This window comes from Tympanuchus pallidicinctus, unplaced genomic scaffold (genome assembly GCF_026119805.1).
Source record: "Tympanuchus pallidicinctus isolate F22 unplaced genomic scaffold, pur_lepc_1.0 scaffold3, whole genome shotgun sequence".
In the NCBI taxonomy this organism is placed as follows: domain Eukaryota; kingdom Metazoa; phylum Chordata; class Aves; order Galliformes; family Phasianidae; genus Tympanuchus; species Tympanuchus pallidicinctus.
The window spans coordinates 16,092,622-16,111,250 of record NW_026294747.1 but is presented as its reverse complement, the minus strand read 5'-3'; the positions used below and the strand labels follow the sequence as shown (position 1 = coordinate 16,111,250).

The following is an 18,629-nucleotide window of genomic DNA, read 5'->3' as shown; positions in this document are numbered from 1 at the left end:
TGTTCAGTTACATCTAGCCCTGATTGCTTTTCAGCAATAGTGAAAACAATTTTTACTCCTGCCTGGCACCAAAACTATGGAGATCATCTGATTTCTTCTGCTCTCTGAGCAGAAGCTGTCCTGTATTGGATCACATAATATGCAGAAGGACATGGGCTCACATCTAGTGGAGGTAAGGTGCCACAACCCGCCGTGTGTTTGGGAGGGCTGCCACCCTACACACGAGGAGAATATGCAGGGTGTGGGGATGGAGCCGGAGCACTCAGTCTAACCAGGGCTCTTCCTGCATGAACACCCTGTGTCCATGGGTGCATTGCAGCTCCTTAGCCCTGGAACCAGGGATGACTTTTTGGGGGCAGAAAGGAAGGCTGGGCAGAAGAGAAGAGGCAGCATGATGCTTCTGCTGTGTGAGATACAGGCCTGGCAGGAGAAGCACAGGCATGGGGAGGACCATGGGGAGAAATTCATGGTGTGGAGCAAAATAGATAGAGCTCTTATCAGTGGCCAGATGCTGGTAAGTAAGGTATCACTGGCCTAACCATGGCAAACCCAACTGACTGACTGATGCAGTATATAGCTTTGCACCTAGCCTATCTGTGAGTGTCATGAGCAGCGTTCACCAGGACCTAAAAGGCCCAGCTATCCTGCCCTTCTGAAGCCTTATCCTTGGCCAGCAAGGAGGTAGCGTGACCGTGGTGTGGTGTTACCCCAGTGTGAGCAGCATCTATCTGAGACAGGAGGTGAGGTACCTTGGTTTTGCAGAGGCTCAGGGCCAATGTCATTCCAGAAAGTTGCACTGTGCTGCTGTCTTAGCTGCTTTGTTGTAGGGCTGAGCTTGCTGCAAGGTCCCTGAAATATTGCTGCTGGGTTGCAGCTGCTTCCAAAGGTCTTCTAGGGAGAGAAGGCAAGAATCATAGGACTGTGGTCCCAACAGTGTCCCTGAATGATTCTGGATGATGAAAATGCCTCCAAACACCCAAAGAGTTCTGTGTATGGGGGAAGATCTGGGAGAGTACAGAGGTGGGCTCTCTCTGGAGGCAGTGCTGTCCACACGAGGGACCAGGGTCTGGGGAGGACATACGTCTTTGAGATACTACTTTGCAGAGACATCTAGAGAGAAGGGATTAATAGAGAGGCAGACAGAGACAGTTCTAGAGAGCAAGGGGATTCTCTCGAGAGATTTACTGGAGCTGTGGGGATTTTCTGTAGCCCTGGGGACTCTAACGTGGAATAGTAAAATCTCCAGCATGCAGCTCTTGATGGAGGGATATGCTGGTATCCAAGGGACTCCGCTGCCCTCCTCTGAGAGCAGTACATCCAGCTCAGTTACCGTTAGGACAACATCAAATATTTGTGGCATGTAGTATGAAAGTAAATAACAGAGGGACTACCAGTGTGGCAGCAATACTTGCATCATTTTTTGCATTCCCTGTGGCCTCACTTCCAGGCCTCAAGCAAAATTGCCAGTCTGAAAGCAGCAGAGGAGCAGCAAGGATGCACTGATGTCCATTCTCAGTCTCGCTGCATTCCCAGTGCCCTTGCAGGCCCTGGAATCCTTCCCATTTTCTCCATTTTGCAGATGTGCAGATTGGGTTACTGCAACGGGAAATGAATCCCTCCCCCCGCAATGACTGAAATTCATTTGCTGCAGCTGCCTCTGGTAAAGGGACAGAGCCCTCCCTGCAGTCTGCCAGAGAACAAGTGCTTTTCTCAGGAAACCAAGAGGGCCAAAGCTCAGTGAAACCCCTCTCCTGCTGTTTGCTTTCAGTGCCAAGATAGATGCTGATGGGGTTTTCTTTCAAACTAACACTCTTCCTTGGAATCTGATGTAGAAAAAAGAAAAATAATAATAAAAATGAAACTATCTGAGGAAGTACTGTTTTCACAGACAAGACTGACGGATGTTTAAGCTTGCCGTGAGCCTTTGGAGAGGATGCAGTGACCATCAGTGCTTTTGTGAATGCCCTCAGGCCTCTTCCCTTTACACTGCAGGACTCATAAGGACTCATAGGGACCCATGGAACTCAGAGCACGCTAAGGGTGCTCAGTGTGTGTTAATTTCTTTCTTTGTGGACCACGTGCTGTTTGGACAGTCCTCCTTTCATTCCAGGTTTCCCAGCTGCTCTTCTTTCTCTTGTCCCCATGTCTCTTTCTCTGGGTTCAGGCTGAGCTCTTCCAAAAAAATGCAGCTGTCAGCAGGAGAGCAGCAGCCGAGATCTGACAGGGGTCAGCAGCGCTTCCAGTGCCACAGCAGGACTGTGCCAGGCTGCATCTGCCTGAGCAACACAGCACTGCTAGCCCCATAAGCAAGCCCCGCTGCTCTTCTGTCTCTGCTTTTTCACTCTCCTCTTTCACCCGGTTACCCTGGGAAATGGGCAGCAGTTTGTTTGGTGCTGAAGGCAGATCTCATCCATGAAATTGGAGATCTTAGCCCCAGAGATCCCAGAGGAGCCTTGCTGGAGCCTTCCTCGCCAGTTGAGAAAACATGCTGCATGGCTGGCTGAGGTCGACTGGAGGGAGGGAGTGAGTGGGTGGATGGATCCTGGAGTGTTACACTCTTGTTTTTGTTCTCATTTTCATGGCAATAACATCCGCTCTGAGTTTGCTGGGTCAGGGTTCTACTCCTGCTTTTCAGCATCTAAGATAACACCTATTCCTCTTGACCTTCACAGAATGTCTTTTTTTTTTTTCTTTTTTCTTTTTTTTTCTTTCCCCCACTCTTATATTCGCTGCCTGGTCCAGCTTAATGTTTGCTGGTGAATTCCCCCATGGGTTTGCAGAGCTCGGCAGTTTCAGCATCCTCCCAGCCCGGGATTCCTTGGTTCGTAATCTTAACAGCTGCAAGGCTCATCATTCCTGGAAGCAGTGCTGTAGCTTGCTGGCCCACCAGTGAGTGTGACTGCGAGGTTTGGCTCTTGTGACTGCCTCCCACTCTAGAAGCCCTCCATCAGACAGACTGGCTGGAGCCTTTTGCTGCCTTTTGGACTCTGGAAGCAATTCTGCCTTTCTAACCCTAGGACCCTCCATCTCTGCCAGCCAGGCCTTGGAAGTTAATCATTACCACTGAGTAGTTGTGTGCTGCCTGCAGAGCTGCAGATCTCCCCTTCCTCACAAAAGGTTCCCTGCAGATAACAAATGTTACAGCCACAGATCTGCCTTCTCAGACCCTTTGCTCTGGGACCTCAGAGCACAGGCTGCCTTCTGTAGTCACCTTGGATCCTAGTGACCAGGTGGGACAGGGCTGTAATAACATCGTATAATGGAATGGCCTCAAGCTGCGCCGGGGGAGTCTAGGCTGGATATTGGGGAACATTTATTGAGAGAAAGAGAAGCGATGCAGCGGCGCAGGCTGCCCAGGGAGCGGTGCAGTCACCATCCCTGGAGATGTTCAAGGTCAGGGCAGATGCGGGGCTCAGAGACAGAGCAGCCTCAACCCGAGCCCGCGCTCATCCCACCGCCCCCCCCACGAGCACGGCGCACGGCCGGCAGCGCGCACGCGCGCCCGCCCTCCCGCGGGACCGCGCTGCAGTCACGTGGCGCCTCGCGCTGCCCCCTCCCCTCGGGGCGGCCCCGCGGAGCCGGGCGGGCTGCGGGAATGGCGGCGGCGGCGGGCGCTCCTCCTCCGTCCCCTCCGCCGCCGTGAGGCGCCGGCGGCAAGCAGCTTGAGGCGGAGGTAGGTGTGCGGGCGGCGGGGCTCGGGCGGGTGTCGTTGCGGGGCCGCCCGGGCGGAGGTGCGCCGCGTCCGTGCGGGCTGCCGGGCTCCACGCAGCGCTGTCAGCCGGCGCTCCCGGCGCGGGACGGGCGGCAGCCCGCAGGCAGCACAGATCCTCAGGAAACCGCGGGGTCGGCTCGGCAGGAAGCTGGAAAACTGCCGACCTTGCACTTTTTTTTTTGTTTGGCTTTTTCTGCGGAATCCAACTCGGGAAGGTTTGTGCTGTGCTCGGCTTTTTTTTTTTTTTTTTTTTCTTGCTGCGCTGGGCTTTTTCGGTTCTCCTCTAGTTTTCCTCACGTTTGCCGTTTTCGTGCGTCCGGGGGACCGGTAGGATACGGCCCGGCTTCCGAGGAGCGCAGCCCATGGGATTCGGGCGCAGGTGCGCCGCTCCCTCGGGTGCTGTCTGCTGTCTGCTGTCGGGGCGCGGCGGGACAGCGGCGGCAGCGGCCGGCACCGGTCTGCCTGCGGGACCGCCGTGCCTTCCGGCCTTCCTGTCTTCTTCCCGGTGGCAGCAGCACAGCAGCACACCTCTCTCCTGCACAGATAACGTTCCTCCGAGAGCTTGAGTCACGAGGCAACGGTTCATATCTCTTTTTTCCTCTCCTATTCCATGTGAGTAGCTGGACTCTTAGCAGCTAAGCGGGTTGCGGTGTCCCTTTCCCTCGCTGTCTTTTGCAGCTGTTTGGTTCTGATTTGGGTTTTCTCCTCCTGCTCTGTTTCTTGTCCCCTTCCGGCCGTACAGCGGGTGGTCCTGCTGGGGCCCTCCTAGTGAGCTTCCCGGGTAATGCAGGAGTCCCCGAACGATGCGCTCGCTGCAGTTTGCCCCTCTGATCTCCGCAGGAGGGGCTCCCACGGTGCCGTTCGAGATACGGCTTAACTATTGAACGAACGCTTCTGTTTGGAATGCTCTCCCTGCTTCGTGGCAGATCCATTGCAGAGAACCTCCCCTGATTTCGTGTGGCGAGGATGAATTGGTTTCATCAAGTCTCCACCTTCCCGTGATGGGCTTCATTCCTTTCCATTGGGTCGTTGCTTTGCTCGATACCTCCCCTTCCTGAGTGAAGCCTTGGAGAGCTCCTCGTTCCGTACCAATGTCGCTCTTTAGGTAAGTGATGCGATAGATTATCTTGACCTTTCTCTGATTGCCCACACGTGTCCAAAGAGCAGCCTGACTGCAGCGAGTGCTGTGCTGCCTGAACTCCTCACGGTGTGCGCCATGCATGCTCTCTCTTGCAGCTAAAAGAGTAGAGGCATGGGAGTTCCCGTTGCTCATGAGCAGCTCACTCAGATCTATGCATCCACATGCATACATGGTGCTTTTATCAGCAGCTCCAGTGTGCTGAGTAGCTTCAGATGAATTATCTTTGCGTAGCAGTGCTGTCTGTCCCTTTCCCTCCCCAAGGTGCTCCTTTCTGTTATTTCTTATACTTCCAAATGTCATTTATCACCAGAACGAGCTCCTTATAGATCTTCCCAGTAAAACCAGGTCAAGTCAACAGTTCTTCTGAATCCTTTCCTACCTTCCAGCACTGCTGATGCTCTCTCGCTTGTTCTTGCTCTACAAAAAGGTCAGCAAAATCTGTGACGCGGACTGCATGTTGCCAGTTCTGTCCAGTTTGCGTGGCATGGCATCGTGGATGGTCCTGTGCCCTTACTCATCCAAGAGGTCAAAGAGATTTCCCTCTCTGTGCTTTCACACCACTCTCTGTGGTACCTGTGCTTCTTTGCAGGAGAAGACAGCAGGCAGACCACACGTTCTGCCACGTGGACGGGCATTCAGGCATATGTTTTCCCCTTGTAACACCCCAGCAGCTGCAAAACCTACACGGCCTCTACTTGGCCTGCAGGGTTGAAGTCTGGATCTGCAGTGAAGAGGGTCAGGGTCTTTGTATTGCTGTGGAATGTGGAAGCTGTACTGTTTTTTTCCTTGTTCCTCCTGTGGTTTGGGGAGCAGTGTCCCTGAACTTAGGCCTATGGAGTGTTTGCTGGAATACTAAGTAAGCCAGCTATAGTCTGTTTTTCTCTGAAAATGCTCAAGAACGGCACTCTTGGAGTAGCTGTGTTTAGTTGTCCTGCTTTGTCCTGAGTCAAATGTCTGAGACATGCTTTTTGGAAGGGTAAAACCAGGAGGTGTTATAACTTTGCTTTGCCTATTAATGCTTTGTGTGTAAAGAATTGTCTAACTGTGAGGCAGTACTTAGCTGTTGAGAAACCAGCCCTTCTTACCAGGAGTGCAGTCTGTACTTGGTGTGATTATTGAAGATCCCAGCATAGCAAAGATTTCCTCCCAGTTCATTACTTTGGACCACTGTCTCCTCTCTGTTGCTGTTCTGAAAGGATTTCATGTCAAAAGCGCAAAGTAATCCAGTAGGGAATATATCTGCATGCATATCTGGGCTCTTTTAAGAAGAAAGAGAAGAGAAAAGACCAAGTTCTGAATTTTGTATGTCTGCTCTGCCTTCATTGTTTGCTTAGGGTCTGCCTGAGCTGTGAGGGACTTCAGAGCTGAAACTCACAAATGGATGTTCACCATCTTCATTTGTTCTGATGTATGCATGCTCACACCCAGAGCAAATAAATTTGACAGATATCCTTCCTGAGCTTGGCTTGTATTTAAGAGAGGGCAGTACGAGGTATCTGGCGAACGGCTTGTTTAACCATGCTCATAAAAATGTTTGTGCACAAGCAGCTTATTCCAGTTAAATTTCTCAGCTCTTTCAGTCTTTATTTGAAGGACTGGTTGTGAGAAGATGGTTTGTGTAGGACTTACCTCCCTAGAAATTCTGCTGAGGGCAGACAGGCCCAGGCTGTGGGCAGAGGAGCTGGTGCTGCTCCGGGACACAAAGCAGGTCCTCTAAGCCAGTTTCTTTGTATGCCATCACCCTCCCTGCTTTGCTCCTGTGCTCTTGGGAGCCTGGAGGTACAGCACAGCACACTACTGAATGTCCTGTTCAGTGCAATACTGCTCAGCCTCCCTGAAACGTTGGGAGAACCCAGCCTGGCTTGCCTTGCTGTTGCCTCTGAGGCTGTTTCTCAGCCTGGCAGGTTTGCTGATCACTCCCACATAACTTTTCACTGTGCCGATTCCCTACAGCCAGACCCGTTTTGAGGAAGACAGCCAGGAGCAACCAGCTGTGGGATACTGGAAACCACTAATGCCGTCCAAAGGCAGCAAGAAGGAGCCAGAGACTGGATGCCAGAATGCAGGCAGCGGGGATGACAGCCAGTCCACTGAGCAGCGCAACGTCTCGCGTCTCCGCAGCTCTTCAGTGGAGATCCGGGAAAAGGGCTCTGAGTTTCTGAAGGAAGAGCTGCACAAAGCACAAAAGGTAAAGCCCAGAGCCTGTGAGAAGGGCTGAGCTTGGAGGCACTGAGGGGCATAGTCTATAGCAGTCACAAGCATAGGTTGGTTGTTAGGCTAATTGATCTTAGCGGTCTTTGCAGCCTTGATGATTCTATGATATGGAGCCTAATGATAAGCAAGCAATTCCAGTGTGAAAAGCCTGCTACAGCTTGTGGAGGGATGCTTCTGGTGGCATGGAGTGCTGTGTCAAGAGTCTGGGATTCATGCAGGGGTAGGGAGGAAAGGGAGTGATTAGTAAGTAAGGCCAGGTGGGTGTCAGCACTGCTGGGGCCTGCTGGTAGCTCATGCATCCCTCTACAATTTCCTCAACAGGAGCTGAAGCTGAAGGACAAAGAATGTGAGAGACTGTCAAAAGTCAGAGAGCAACTGGAGCAGGAACTAGAAGAGTTAACAGCTAGCCTGTTTGAGGTACCACCCTCTTCCTTTTCCCATCATTTCTTAAGCTAAGCTTGCTTCCAATTCCTTTGAGGTAGGCTTTCTCTGAACTTCCAGCCATGTTTGTGTTACCTCCCACAGCTTCCTTAGTCCCTGTTGTTCGTGCACATTTGGAATGCTGCACAGTGCTGCAAGCAGACCCTCCCATGGGCTGGTGCTTGCTTCTGGGGAGGATTTGCATACGCTCCTTTCCCCTCCTAGCAGCTGTGGGGTGACATAAAGAGCACAGCAGGTTCCGTGGTTGCAAAGCTAAGTGAAACCAGACATGGGGATGCCCGGAGCTGGAGGTGAGCATGGCTCCCTGGCCTTCTCCTGTGCCTGCTCTGTAGTCTGAACAGCGTTTGCTGTGGTTTTTTGTTTGTTTGTTTTGGTTTAATTTTTCGGTTGTTAATTTGATTCTTGTCAAGCTCTAGCCTGATGAGATCCCGTGATCCCATTTACCAACAGCTTTAATCTGTAGAACTGACTGGACAGTGAGGAAAGCCAGAACTCAGCTGTACCTGTGAAACACAGGCTGTTCCTGAATGTAAGGTGAACTCAGAGAAGTTCAGCTGAGGGCTTTCTCCTTCACTGGTGGCCTTGGGCAGAGTGCTTCGAGGCAGTGCTGTGGGGTGGTCTCACTGGGAGTGATACCACCTACCTCCCCCTTCCTGTGAGATGTGCTTCTAAGTTTAGTCCCCACCTGAGCTACTGCTCCTGCTGCTGTGCTGCAGCTGTGCTCAGAGCAGTGAGGGCTGGCTGCTCCATGGAGGTGGTAGGAACAGAGTGCAGTAACAATTCAGGCAAGTGCAGCAGGGCAGTGACTGAATGAGGAACCAGAATGTGGATCAGTGAGTCTGGATGAGAATCTGTGCCAGAGACAGTGATCAGGGTCAGAAACAGTCCAGTAATGAACTAGCAAGTCTGCAGTGGTGACACGCATCTGAAGTCATGCCAGGAAGCTAAGCCATTTGAATCAGTCGCAGAAGTATTGGACTACACAATTATGATCTAGCATGGGTGGGTGCCAACATTAAAACCTTGGCTGTAAAGCATATATCCCAAGGGCAAGAGGGGCAGGCCCTTTCTTCTGCCTTTTTTTTGCAGCACCTCTTTTGATTGGAGAAGATAACCTTGGACTCAGCAGATAAACTTACATTTATCCAGCTGTGCTCCTGGGAAGGGGATGCACTCCAGGCTGACACTGAGAGGCCTTTTCTGGGAAATTCTCGGGGGCAAAGCTCTTCATATCTGTTAGAGTAAAATAATTGGATGTGGCAGTGATGTCTATCCTCCTGCTTGCTTGCACAGAGCATGAGACATGGCAGAGCTTTGGCCGGCCCCAAGTGACTGTATGAGATGGGGCTGCCACAGGCAGACTAAAACTCTTTCTGGTCCAGGAGGCACACAAGATGGTGAGAGAAGCAAACACAAAACAAGCGGCGTCAGAGAAGCAGCTGAAGGAGGCATGGGGAAAGGTGAGAACTGCGCTCTCTGTGACTTGATCTCTTTGCAGGGTTGGTGCAGTCCTGGCCCATTGTAGCCATGGCAGGTTGGTTGGCTAGAGGAGGGTGAAGTGCCTGCTCCCTCTCCAGCAGATTCTGCTGATCACCTCCTCCTCTTAGAAAAAAGGGTGTGAGAAGAACCACGTGGAAGCAGTGTGCTGTTTAATTGTTGTGGCTGTGTGGAAAGAGCTGATGAGGGTGCATCACAGGGCTGCTGTATTGGTTCCATCTTGGAAAGTGAAATTACTTCTGGGTTGATGTGTCTAAAAAGAGCCTGGGGCAAGATAGACTGAGGAGCAGCAGGATAGATTCCCAGTTAGTTCTTGTTTTCCTCTTTAAAATTTCGGCTGACAGTGGGCATTTGAGAGAACGAGGAGAAGGCTTCATGAGCAGGCTTGTAGCTGTTTCCCTGTGGCCTTACAGTGTTGGGTGCAGTACAGCAAGTTCAGCAGATGCTGAAGGTGCTGTTGACTCTTGCTTTGTCTCTCTCAGATCGACATGCTGCAGGCAGAGGTAACAGCTCTGAAGACGCTTGTGATCACATCCACACCTTCCTCTCCAAACTGGGAGCTACACCCTCAGCTCCAGAGCCCTTCTAAAGCCGTTTTCAGGAAAGGCCACGGGCGAAACAAGAGCACCAGCAGTGCAATTGTCACAGCTGTCAGCCAGAATGCAACTCCAGCACCAGTCAGTCGTGAGTGCAAAGAGGTGGGTGAGGGCCGTTCATGCACCAGCCTTGGAGACACTGCTGTTGCTGTACTTGAGAAGTTTTGCTTGGCTTCTGACTGAAGGAAGCAATCTGTGCAGTAGTCTGGCTTGTTCCTAAACTGTGCTGAGGCAAACTCTGGAGGGTTTCTATTTGTGTAGATTTTCACTTCTGGGAATAAAGTTCAAAGCTGCATTAGGACAATGCTAGAGGAAGGAGCTGAGGGACCGCTGGAGGGCATGGACAGACCCAGGAGTTAGCAGTGCTGAGAATGGATGTGCTGGGAGTTGCTGAGTGGAAGCCAGTTCTGATGCATCTTGGCAGTTCAGTCTGCTACCTGTTCTGACGTTTTTGCTTTTGTTCTTTTTTCCAACTGGTTTGACTTTCAATGATCAGAGCCTGGGTTTGGGCTCCAAGTCTCCTCCACCATCTTCTATCAACATCTCTTGTTCTCTGGTCTTGGGCATGCCACTATTCTTCCTCCTCCTGCAGAGCGCTCACCTTTCTCACTGGGAGGAAATGTTCAGATAAGGCTACAAAGAATTTGTGAACGTCTTTCAACCAAACCCTATTTAATTCCCTCATTCAATAGACCTACACTTGCTGTGACCATGAATGTAATTCTTTTTTTTTATTATTTTTTATTTTTTTTCTGCTAGCAGCTTCTGGCTGGGAACTTTCCAATGGCCAGATGTGTGCACAGCTACCCTGAAGAGCAGAAAGGAGACAGGCTGTGGCACTTGATCAGGGAGAATGAAAATGTGGTGAATGTGGTGTAGGAGTATGTTTCCCTGATGACTTTTTTTGGAGCTGTGGCTTCTGTCATAAAGAATTGTTGAGAGCACGTGGAGAGACCTGGTCACTTGGCTTGTGAGAGAATGTGTATGCAGAAGGGCAGCTGGTGAAATTAATACATTCACCTAACAGAAGGACTGTGCTGGCAACACCATTGGTGATTTCAATGGATTTATTTTGCTAACTTCTGTGTAGTGCTGTTGTTGCTACTTTGGATGAGTATTGGCTGTAGCTATTGTCTTGAGGGCTGTAGCAATAACATCTTTAACTCTCTTCACAGGCAAGAGGAGCAAAGGCTATGACCAAAAGAAAACCAAAGGAAAAATTAATTCAGTAACTGCAAATCCCTGCTGTACTTGTTTCTCTTGATTAATCAGAGAGCGAACCAGATATGCTGGAAGTTGTAGTCAAATACTTAGTTGGCTAGAAGCTAATTTGAGTGCTAGGAAAAAAATGACTTTAATCTTCGAATGCTCTCTGTGCTCTCCTAATGGTTACCATTCCTGTCAAGTTGTTTACTGGCCCACACGAGAGGTGGTGTGAGGGAACCTGGCATTCAGCTTGATGCTTTGTGGAAAACATGTCCTATTCTAAATTGTGTCTAGAAGTTGCAGCATTTGTGTTCCGTTTAGCACCTCAAACTGAAGTTGAAAGGTGTTGTTTATGGCCCTGTGATGCCTTGAGGATCACTCTTAGTTCGCTGGAAGAGAAGCCTTGAGCCTCTGCCTGTATCTTCTGTATTGTTATGGTTTTTTACCTCCCTTTCTTGCCTGTCACTCTAAACGTCTTCACTGTCTGTCTCTTTTTCTTGCCTCAAAGTCTGGGGTGCCTGCTTTCCTTTCTCTGCTCCTTTGTATCATCCCTGGGAAGGCTATCCACTTCACCTATGAGCCAGGCTGGCAGGCACTGGGGGCAGATGCTTCCTCACCGTTGCGGCAGGTAACTACTGGACGGTATTGGAGAGGGGTGGAACCCATCTGACTCTCACACTTTCAGCCCTTCAGTTCTAGCTTCCTTTTATGCTAACCTCCATTTCTGTTTTGTTTGTTTTCCTGAATTTGTTTTTTCATGTTGTGGCTCTGAAGCTGTCTGCTGGTGCGAGGTGAGCAGTCCCTATAGCATACAGCAAGTGTGCTAGATTTCAGGCCTCCTTCTGTTTCATTCCTTCATGCTTTTTGTATTGTTTGGCATGTTTCTGTAGTTCTGTTTCTCCTTTCAGCATCTTCAGCAGGATTTGCTGGCCTTTTAAACAGCTGCCCTGTCGGCCTGGGGTTTAAATGTCTGTTCCAGAGAGTCTCCAGCACTGAAGTATTACCAGTCAGGCAATGTAGGAGGGATCAACCTTCCTGCTAGTTAAGGGGTTGGGGCAAGCCCTGTCCTTGAGTCCCTGAGTTGTTGAGGAGTGATAATTCTTGCAAGCCCATCTGTAAAAGGCAGTGAGCAAGCGTTGTGATCAGGAAAGCTATTCCCACTCGGGGTTTGACGTTCCACTTGTCCCTGCATGCCAATGTGATTGCCCAGAATTCCCATTACTTCCTCAACTCCCCAGACACCAGAGTTCTGGGTTGGAATGGCCTTTAAAGGCCTGGCATACTCTGTTATTTGGTCACACTGAATGTAGTCCTGCTGATATTAATAGTTTTTTTTTTTTTCTTTTTTTTTCCCCCTCCAATTCATCCTTTTCTATAGCAATCCTTTGTTAAGAAAAGCATTCTGGGTGTCCTGGGTGTCATTACCACTGTGCTTTGCCATTCAGCTGCTCTTGTTGTTTCTGCCATGGGCACTTGCTCTGTTCAGCAGTTGTGTGGTGGCTTTCCTTCAGCAGTGGCACTGCCCTGTCCTGGACAAAGGTGGGAGAGATGAATCTCTGCAGATTTCTGCAGAATATGCCCACCTTGGCTGGATGGGTCTGGCACAGAACTGAAAATGGGTGGGAGACAAAAGATCCTTGGAGAGAGCCAGCTTTCCTCAGACACTTCTGTGATATCTGAACCTTTCTAGGTACCAAAGTAGATGTTGTATAGTTAGACTGCCTATGCAGTAACAGTTATCTTCAGACATGATATCTCTCCCTCTACCTACCTTCTGTTTTCCTTCTTTTCCTGGGCATTTTCTGCAGATTGATTCCATTTTATTTGCTGAGTTCCAGTCCTGGAAGGAATCTCCAACTTTGGATAAATCCTGCTCCTTTCTGGACAGAATTTACCGAGAAGATGTAGGACCTTGTCTGGACTTTACTAAACAGGAGGTGAGTGGTGGCAACTGAGGACAGAAACTGCACAGTCTGGCGACACCAAAGGTGCACCTTTAGGGAGGTGACCTTTGCACATCTGTATCTGCAGTCATTTCTCTTTGCTGCAGCTGTCTGAGCTGGTGCGAGTGGCTGTGGAGCAGAATACACTCACCATTGAGCCTGTTGCTTCCCAGATGCTGCCTGTGGTGAAGGTGTCAGCAGAGGACTCTGGTGGGCCAAAGTAAGGAACCTTTCTTGTTCTTGTCCCCCCTTTTTGCTGCTGTTTTCTATCACTGCCTTATGAAGTTGTCTCAGTCAGGTACCAGGGCTCAGCTGAGTGTATTTCTAGCCCAAGATTAGTGGTAGTTGAGCTTTGCTTTCTGAACTCTTCACCGACTGATGTAATTCTTCTTGGGTATACTGCAGTTGAGTGGTTGGGAGATAATTTAGTAATGTGTTAGTGCCCTCGGTTCAGAAGTTTTATTTGCTTTCTTTTCCTCCTTAAGAGACAAACTGCTTTAATGTTCTCCGAAGGCTTGTGCATAACATAGGGTGCAAGGGTTAAGTCAGAGCTACATTATTTCACATTCTTTTATCTTGTGACCCCTGAGCTCACCTTGCACTGCTAACATTGCTGATGCTCCAGGTGGGTTTGAGCCTAGGTCAGAAGAATTTGCTCCTTGCTGCATAAATATAATCTTCTTTGCTTGATGCTGTGACTGTGTTTGATGTGACAGACAGCCTAGATTGTTTCAGGGAAGAGGAATGCTGGCAGAAGTGGCATCATCTTTCAGAGTACACAGGGGACTTTCAGTTATTGAATTCAGTTTCAGTTGAGGCTCTGTTCCTTAGTTCTTCCCACTTCCCTTCAAGCAGAGCACCTTCCAGGCAATGGTATTCCTGTAATGAATGTTGCTCATGTGCAGGCTTCCTACTCTGCTCTTCTGCATTTTTTTCTCTCATCACTAGACAAATTGTTCCCCCAGCATGTGTCGGGGCTCTGCCAGGACCAACCCATCCTGTGTGTGTCCTTGCTGGTTTCCTTTTGATTTTTTTTCCCCTCTTCACAGTGTGTTCCAGTCACAGATTGTAAAGTATTTATTAGTAGGTGATCAAAGCTGGCTAATCAGTTAACAGGTTACTAGTTTAGTATGATTTAGCATCTTTGAGGCTAGAGCTGAACTAACCAAACTCTTTAACTCTGTTTAATTTCCACCCAGACCAGGTGTTAAGGAATCTTTCTCTTGGTAATAAATGGATTTGATTTGTTCCCTGGATGAAAATGCAAGGTTTGTGGCACCTTTGGTTGTGCTGTGGAGAAGAAAGAAGAAAGTTTGGGTCCCTTTTCACCCTATGGTAACAGAGTTCAGTGCAGTGCTTTCAGGAGTCTAGGCAGGCAGCAGCTGAGCTTGATGGCAGTGGAAAGCAAGCACCAAAGCATTCTCAGAAGCTTTATGGAACATCTGCTTCTTTGCGTGTTGTCATCTTCCACGGCTCCCAGAGTAACTCGTGCACCTGAGCAATGATGTTCCTCTTCTAGCCATGCAGGCATTAGATCTCTGAGAAGCCGTGGTAATGGCAGTGCAGCAACAAAGTCTGCTTTACTGCTAAGTGATGGTGAAGGCCAGGCTACTGGCTGGTACTGCGAACTGTTCATCTTCACAATAATGGAAGGAAATGGCAAAAAAATAGAGATAAGCTGCACCCTTGCTGATTACATCTTTTCGACATCTTTCTGGGAGCCATGCTGTCTTGAAAAGAGTACTTTTTTTTATTGCTTTGTTTGAAATCTCTACAGTAGTGAGGCTGAACTTTTCCATGCTTGCACAGAAAGAGATTGGCTTGTTCTTAGGGATCTGAAACCATGTCCAAAACCTCCTGAAGTCAGCATAAAGTTATTCCAGATGGCTTTCAAGTCTGAAATAAGGAAGAGGAGCCAAGCTGCACTGCAGCATGTTTTCAGTTCTCCAAATGAGACAGTGGGGTTTGTGCTTGTTGATGGTGAGAAAGCATGACACAAAAGCTTTAAGCCCTATGGAATACCTGTGAGCTTCCACTTGTAGCTCAGAGGAGATTGCATTTCATTTTAAATGTAACTCTTGCCAGGTTTGCAGCTTCCCTTGGGTGTGTTTTCCTGTGATGTGGCAGAGTTGTGCATTTACCAGTGGTGTGGTGTGTGAAGTCCAAGTAGGGACACCACGAGGAACATCTTGTGTGCCATGTTGGAAGGTATTGAAGAATGGTGACAAGTTTGGATGAAGTTCAGTGTCTTGCCAGCAGGGGGGATGATTATGCTTAAACACAGGAATATCTGTTTTGAAACCAGATCTGGTCCACAGCTGGCATCTGTGTATCCCACCAGGAAAACACCTGGACACAATTCTCCTTCAGCAAAAACCTTGCGTGGCAAAGATGTGCAGAGCCCAGAGGACATGAGTTATACTCTGCTTTGTCCTCACCTCTTTCTGTGGATCTGCCAAGGGTAATGCCTTGGTTTGCTTGAGCATGGGATAATTCATGGTACCAGATTTTTAGCTTATGGTCTCCTAAATTCACTATTTATGGAATCTTTCTAGGGTTAAAAGGTTGATTATCAACTGCATTTGGTTTGTTTTTCTTAATGCTCACTGACACAGGTCTTACTTCTGAGCTCTGCCTTTCATCTCCTGGGGATCTACGCTGCTGTGCCGTGTGGTTGCTTTATAGCCTGATCTGTTTTCCTTTCTTTCTCTCTGCCTGCAGGAAGTGTGCTCTAAGTGGCCTCCCCAGGACCTGCAAACACCGCATCATGCTGGGGGATTCTGGGAATTACTATTACATTTCACCATCCTGTAGGGCCAGGGTGAGTATCCCACCTTTCCCAGGACTGTTCTAGGCTCTGAGATGGAAGGACTCTTGGGTCAGCGCTCAAACTGACAGAGACCTATGGAGCTTGAGTTTGTTCTCATCATTAGGGTGGCTCTCGTTCAGAGTGGTAGAGTGGGGATCTCCAGACCTGTCTCAGGCCCTTGTGCCATGGTTGTGCTCTTTCAGGCCGTCTGTCTGCTTTGTATTCGCTTCTATGGTCTGATTAATTACAGGAACTTGGTTTGCATTGATCTTTAATTGTCCTTTATAAAACAGTGTGATTTTTTTGCTCTTTAAATGCTGGCTGTTGGGCTTTACCACATTCAGTAGTGACTACTGTCTCACGCTGTGTATGTTGTGGATAGTGCAGTATTCTGGTATGGTACTGCAGATACCTGGAACTTAGGTTAACAGCTTTCTTCCTATCTCATTGTATCTGGTGATATGTAGAAGCATTTCTCAGATGCTGAGCACCAGGAGTGCTCCAGTTCTGTAGCTGACACTTTTTTTTTTTTCCTTTTTTTCTTTCCTCTATCCTTCAGATCACAGCTGTGTGCAACTTCTTCACGTACATTCGCTATATCCAGCAAGGCTTGGTGAGGCAAGATGGTAAGAGGGGGTAGCAGCTGGGTGCAGTGGGGCCTTTGATGGGCCAGTGGGAAAAATTCTGAGGCCGTACTCAGCATGACAGGAGTGTGGCCAGCTTGGGATACCCTGAACTTGCTGGATCTTTGAAAAGTAGTTAAATGGCAAAGAAGAGATGAGAGCAAGAGAAATGGCTTCACCCATTCCTTGCTCAGCAGTTTCTTAGAAGCTGTATCCTGAGGCAGAGCCAGTAAAGAGGTGATCTGCTGGGCCCTCCAGCATATCTGCTTCCCTCAATTTAGGGGTGAGCTTTGTCGGGCTGCACTGAAAGCATAGTGTAACATGAGGTGGGATCTAACTGTGCCTCACTTACTGATTATTTTTTTTTCCCTGCTTTTTCATTTTTCCTCTGTATTTTTTTTTTCCACTTTGCAGTGGAACTGATGTACTGGGAAGTGATGCGACTCCGGAGGGAGATGTCTCTGGCCAAACTTGGGTTTTATCCCAGTGAGATGTAATCATCAGGAGCAGCCTGAGCTTGGAAGGAAATTGCTCCTGTATGAAGGACTCATCAGTAGTGGTCTGCCAAACAGATGAATGCAGTGCCTCTCCAGCAGTGGCCTTGCTCCCTCCTCTCCCTCCCTATGCCTGATGCTGATCATGGAGCAAAAAGCACAAGTTGTACCTTCAGCTGTCCCGTTCCTCCCACTGTGACTGGAATGCAGCTGCCAAGCTACCCTCTGAGAGCTGGGCTGGTCCTGGCTGCTCAGGGATGATTGTCTACAGACTGTCCTTTATGGAGATATGCAGTGTATATCCATTATTTTTAAACCTTTGTTTTTATATACAGTCTGCTTTAGCTTAGTCTGAGGCCAGCCCTGTGCAAAGCAGAAGTCCTGGGCTCCCTTCTTAGTAAGCAAGTCTTTCAGGACAGATGCTGGCAGTCTGTCTGTCCCACTCATTCTTTGGGGTGGAGGGTGCTGAAGCCTGCAAGAGAATCTTTCTTCCAGCTGAGTCACAGGAAGTCTCTGTTTTTAGCTTGGGATTTGGTGCTGGGTGCTTGTAATCCAGCTGGGGGGAGCAAGTGGGGCTGAGGCCAGAACTGTGCACGTGGGACCTCTGGGAGAAGGAAGCAAGCAGGGAAATTGCATAATTTGCAGCTGGTCACAGCTTGGCTGCACTCAGTGCTGGATATTTTCTCCCAGCCTTGAGAATCTGGTGTTGTGTCATAGGCAGATGCAGACCTTGTTAGCATGTTACCATGTGCACGTTCTTGGTGTGGAAGTCCCTGGTGGTATTCCTAGATACAAACCTCACCCACAAACAAATGCCTTTGTTTTGTTCCTACTCTGAGGGTGAATTTGGGTACTGTTCACACTGTTTAGATGGAAACCGTAGTCCCAGGCTGAGTTCTTTATGTCCAGAAGGAATATGCTCATGTTGGGCACAGCCATGAGGCCGAGAGATTCCCTCTCTGCTCTAACACTAGACTTAGAGATGCATGTCCATTTGGAAAACCCAGTGTCCCTCAGGCTGCCATACCCAATGAGGAAACTTGAGGTATTTTTGCACAGATGAGAGGTGTGGCTGTGTGCTTCAAAACGTGCTGGGAAGGATATCACTACAGCTTTTGGAAAGTGGAGGCCAGCTGTAGCTCAGACTTGTCTGTACAGAACTGAACTAACAGTGTTGTAGCTGATGTAGCCCTTTCTCAGTCACTACCCACTCCATTAGGTTCCATCCTTGCCACAGTAGGAATTTTCTTCCTTTGCTGTAAGAAAACTGAGCTGCTGTGGTTTTGTCCAGGAGAGGGAAGAACTGAGTCCAGCTCAGACATGGCTGACCTGCAGGCCCCATTTGTTACCACCTTAGTTCTGCTTTTACCCCTACCACTGAGTGCCTCTTGTCACCCTAATTGGATGAGTGCATGCATCAGCTGCTCTTCACTGAAGCAATGTATTTCAAATGTGGAGTAAAAGCCTGGAAAATACATCTTTGGGTAAGAATCTGCATCTGATTTATTGGCACCTGCAGACCTGTGTCAATCAGACATCAGCTTTTGCCATGGAGAAAATAGAAATGTCTTTTTCCCTCAGCTGCAGATTTCAGGTCAGTCCTATCCCTGGCGTTTGTCCTTGTGTCTGCTCCCCCCGACCTTTTAATCTCTACATGTCATCCTGTGCCATTGGCTGCTACATTGCAGAACAGATGTGGCTACATTATAGCACTGGGGATGGGATGATCTCTGTGTAGGAGGTGGTTTGGGAGATTGTTTCCCCCCAGTGTCAGTTTGTAAAGCACTTGGAGATAAAACGAGTTGGAGAAATGCGTTGTATGAGGTTGTCTTACATTTAAAACAAAGCATTGAGAACAATTTGAAAATTAATACGAAGTCACTCCGTTAACAACAGGATGGTTGCACCTTTAATGAAGGAAAAATAAACACTTGCTGTTGGCCTCCTCAAAGG

General features: G+C 48.9%; 1 protein-coding gene across 11 annotated transcripts; it reads left to right on the top strand.

The window, feature by feature from the left end:
• Positions 1–3,534: 3,534 nt before the first annotated feature.
• Positions 3,535–18,627, top strand: RAB3IL1 (RAB3A interacting protein like 1). Of its 11 annotated transcripts, none has more exons than XM_052693024.1 (13): positions 3,535–3,673; positions 4,553–4,817; positions 5,443–5,588; positions 6,807–7,041; positions 7,389–7,484; positions 8,891–8,968; positions 9,488–9,703; positions 11,316–11,435; positions 12,616–12,744; positions 12,858–12,970; positions 15,472–15,571; positions 16,119–16,185; positions 16,597–18,627. In XM_052693024.1, exons 4-13 carry the CDS (start codon positions 6,868–6,870, stop codon positions 16,677–16,679), a joined length of 1,176 nt encoding a protein of 391 aa, XP_052548984.1. In that variant the 5' UTR covers positions 3,535–3,673; positions 4,553–4,817; positions 5,443–5,588; positions 6,807–6,867; the 3' UTR covers positions 16,680–18,627. The 11 variants fall into 11 exon arrangements, with proteins under 11 accessions (XP_052548984.1, XP_052548974.1, XP_052548985.1 ...); XM_052693023.1 differs by lacking the exon at positions 5,443–5,588 and adding an exon at positions 4,256–4,324 and having other exon boundaries at positions 3,571–3,673; positions 4,639–4,817; XM_052693020.1 differs by lacking the exon at positions 5,443–5,588 and adding an exon at positions 4,256–4,324 and having other exon boundaries at positions 3,571–3,673.
• Positions 18,628–18,629: the final 2 nt, after the last annotated feature.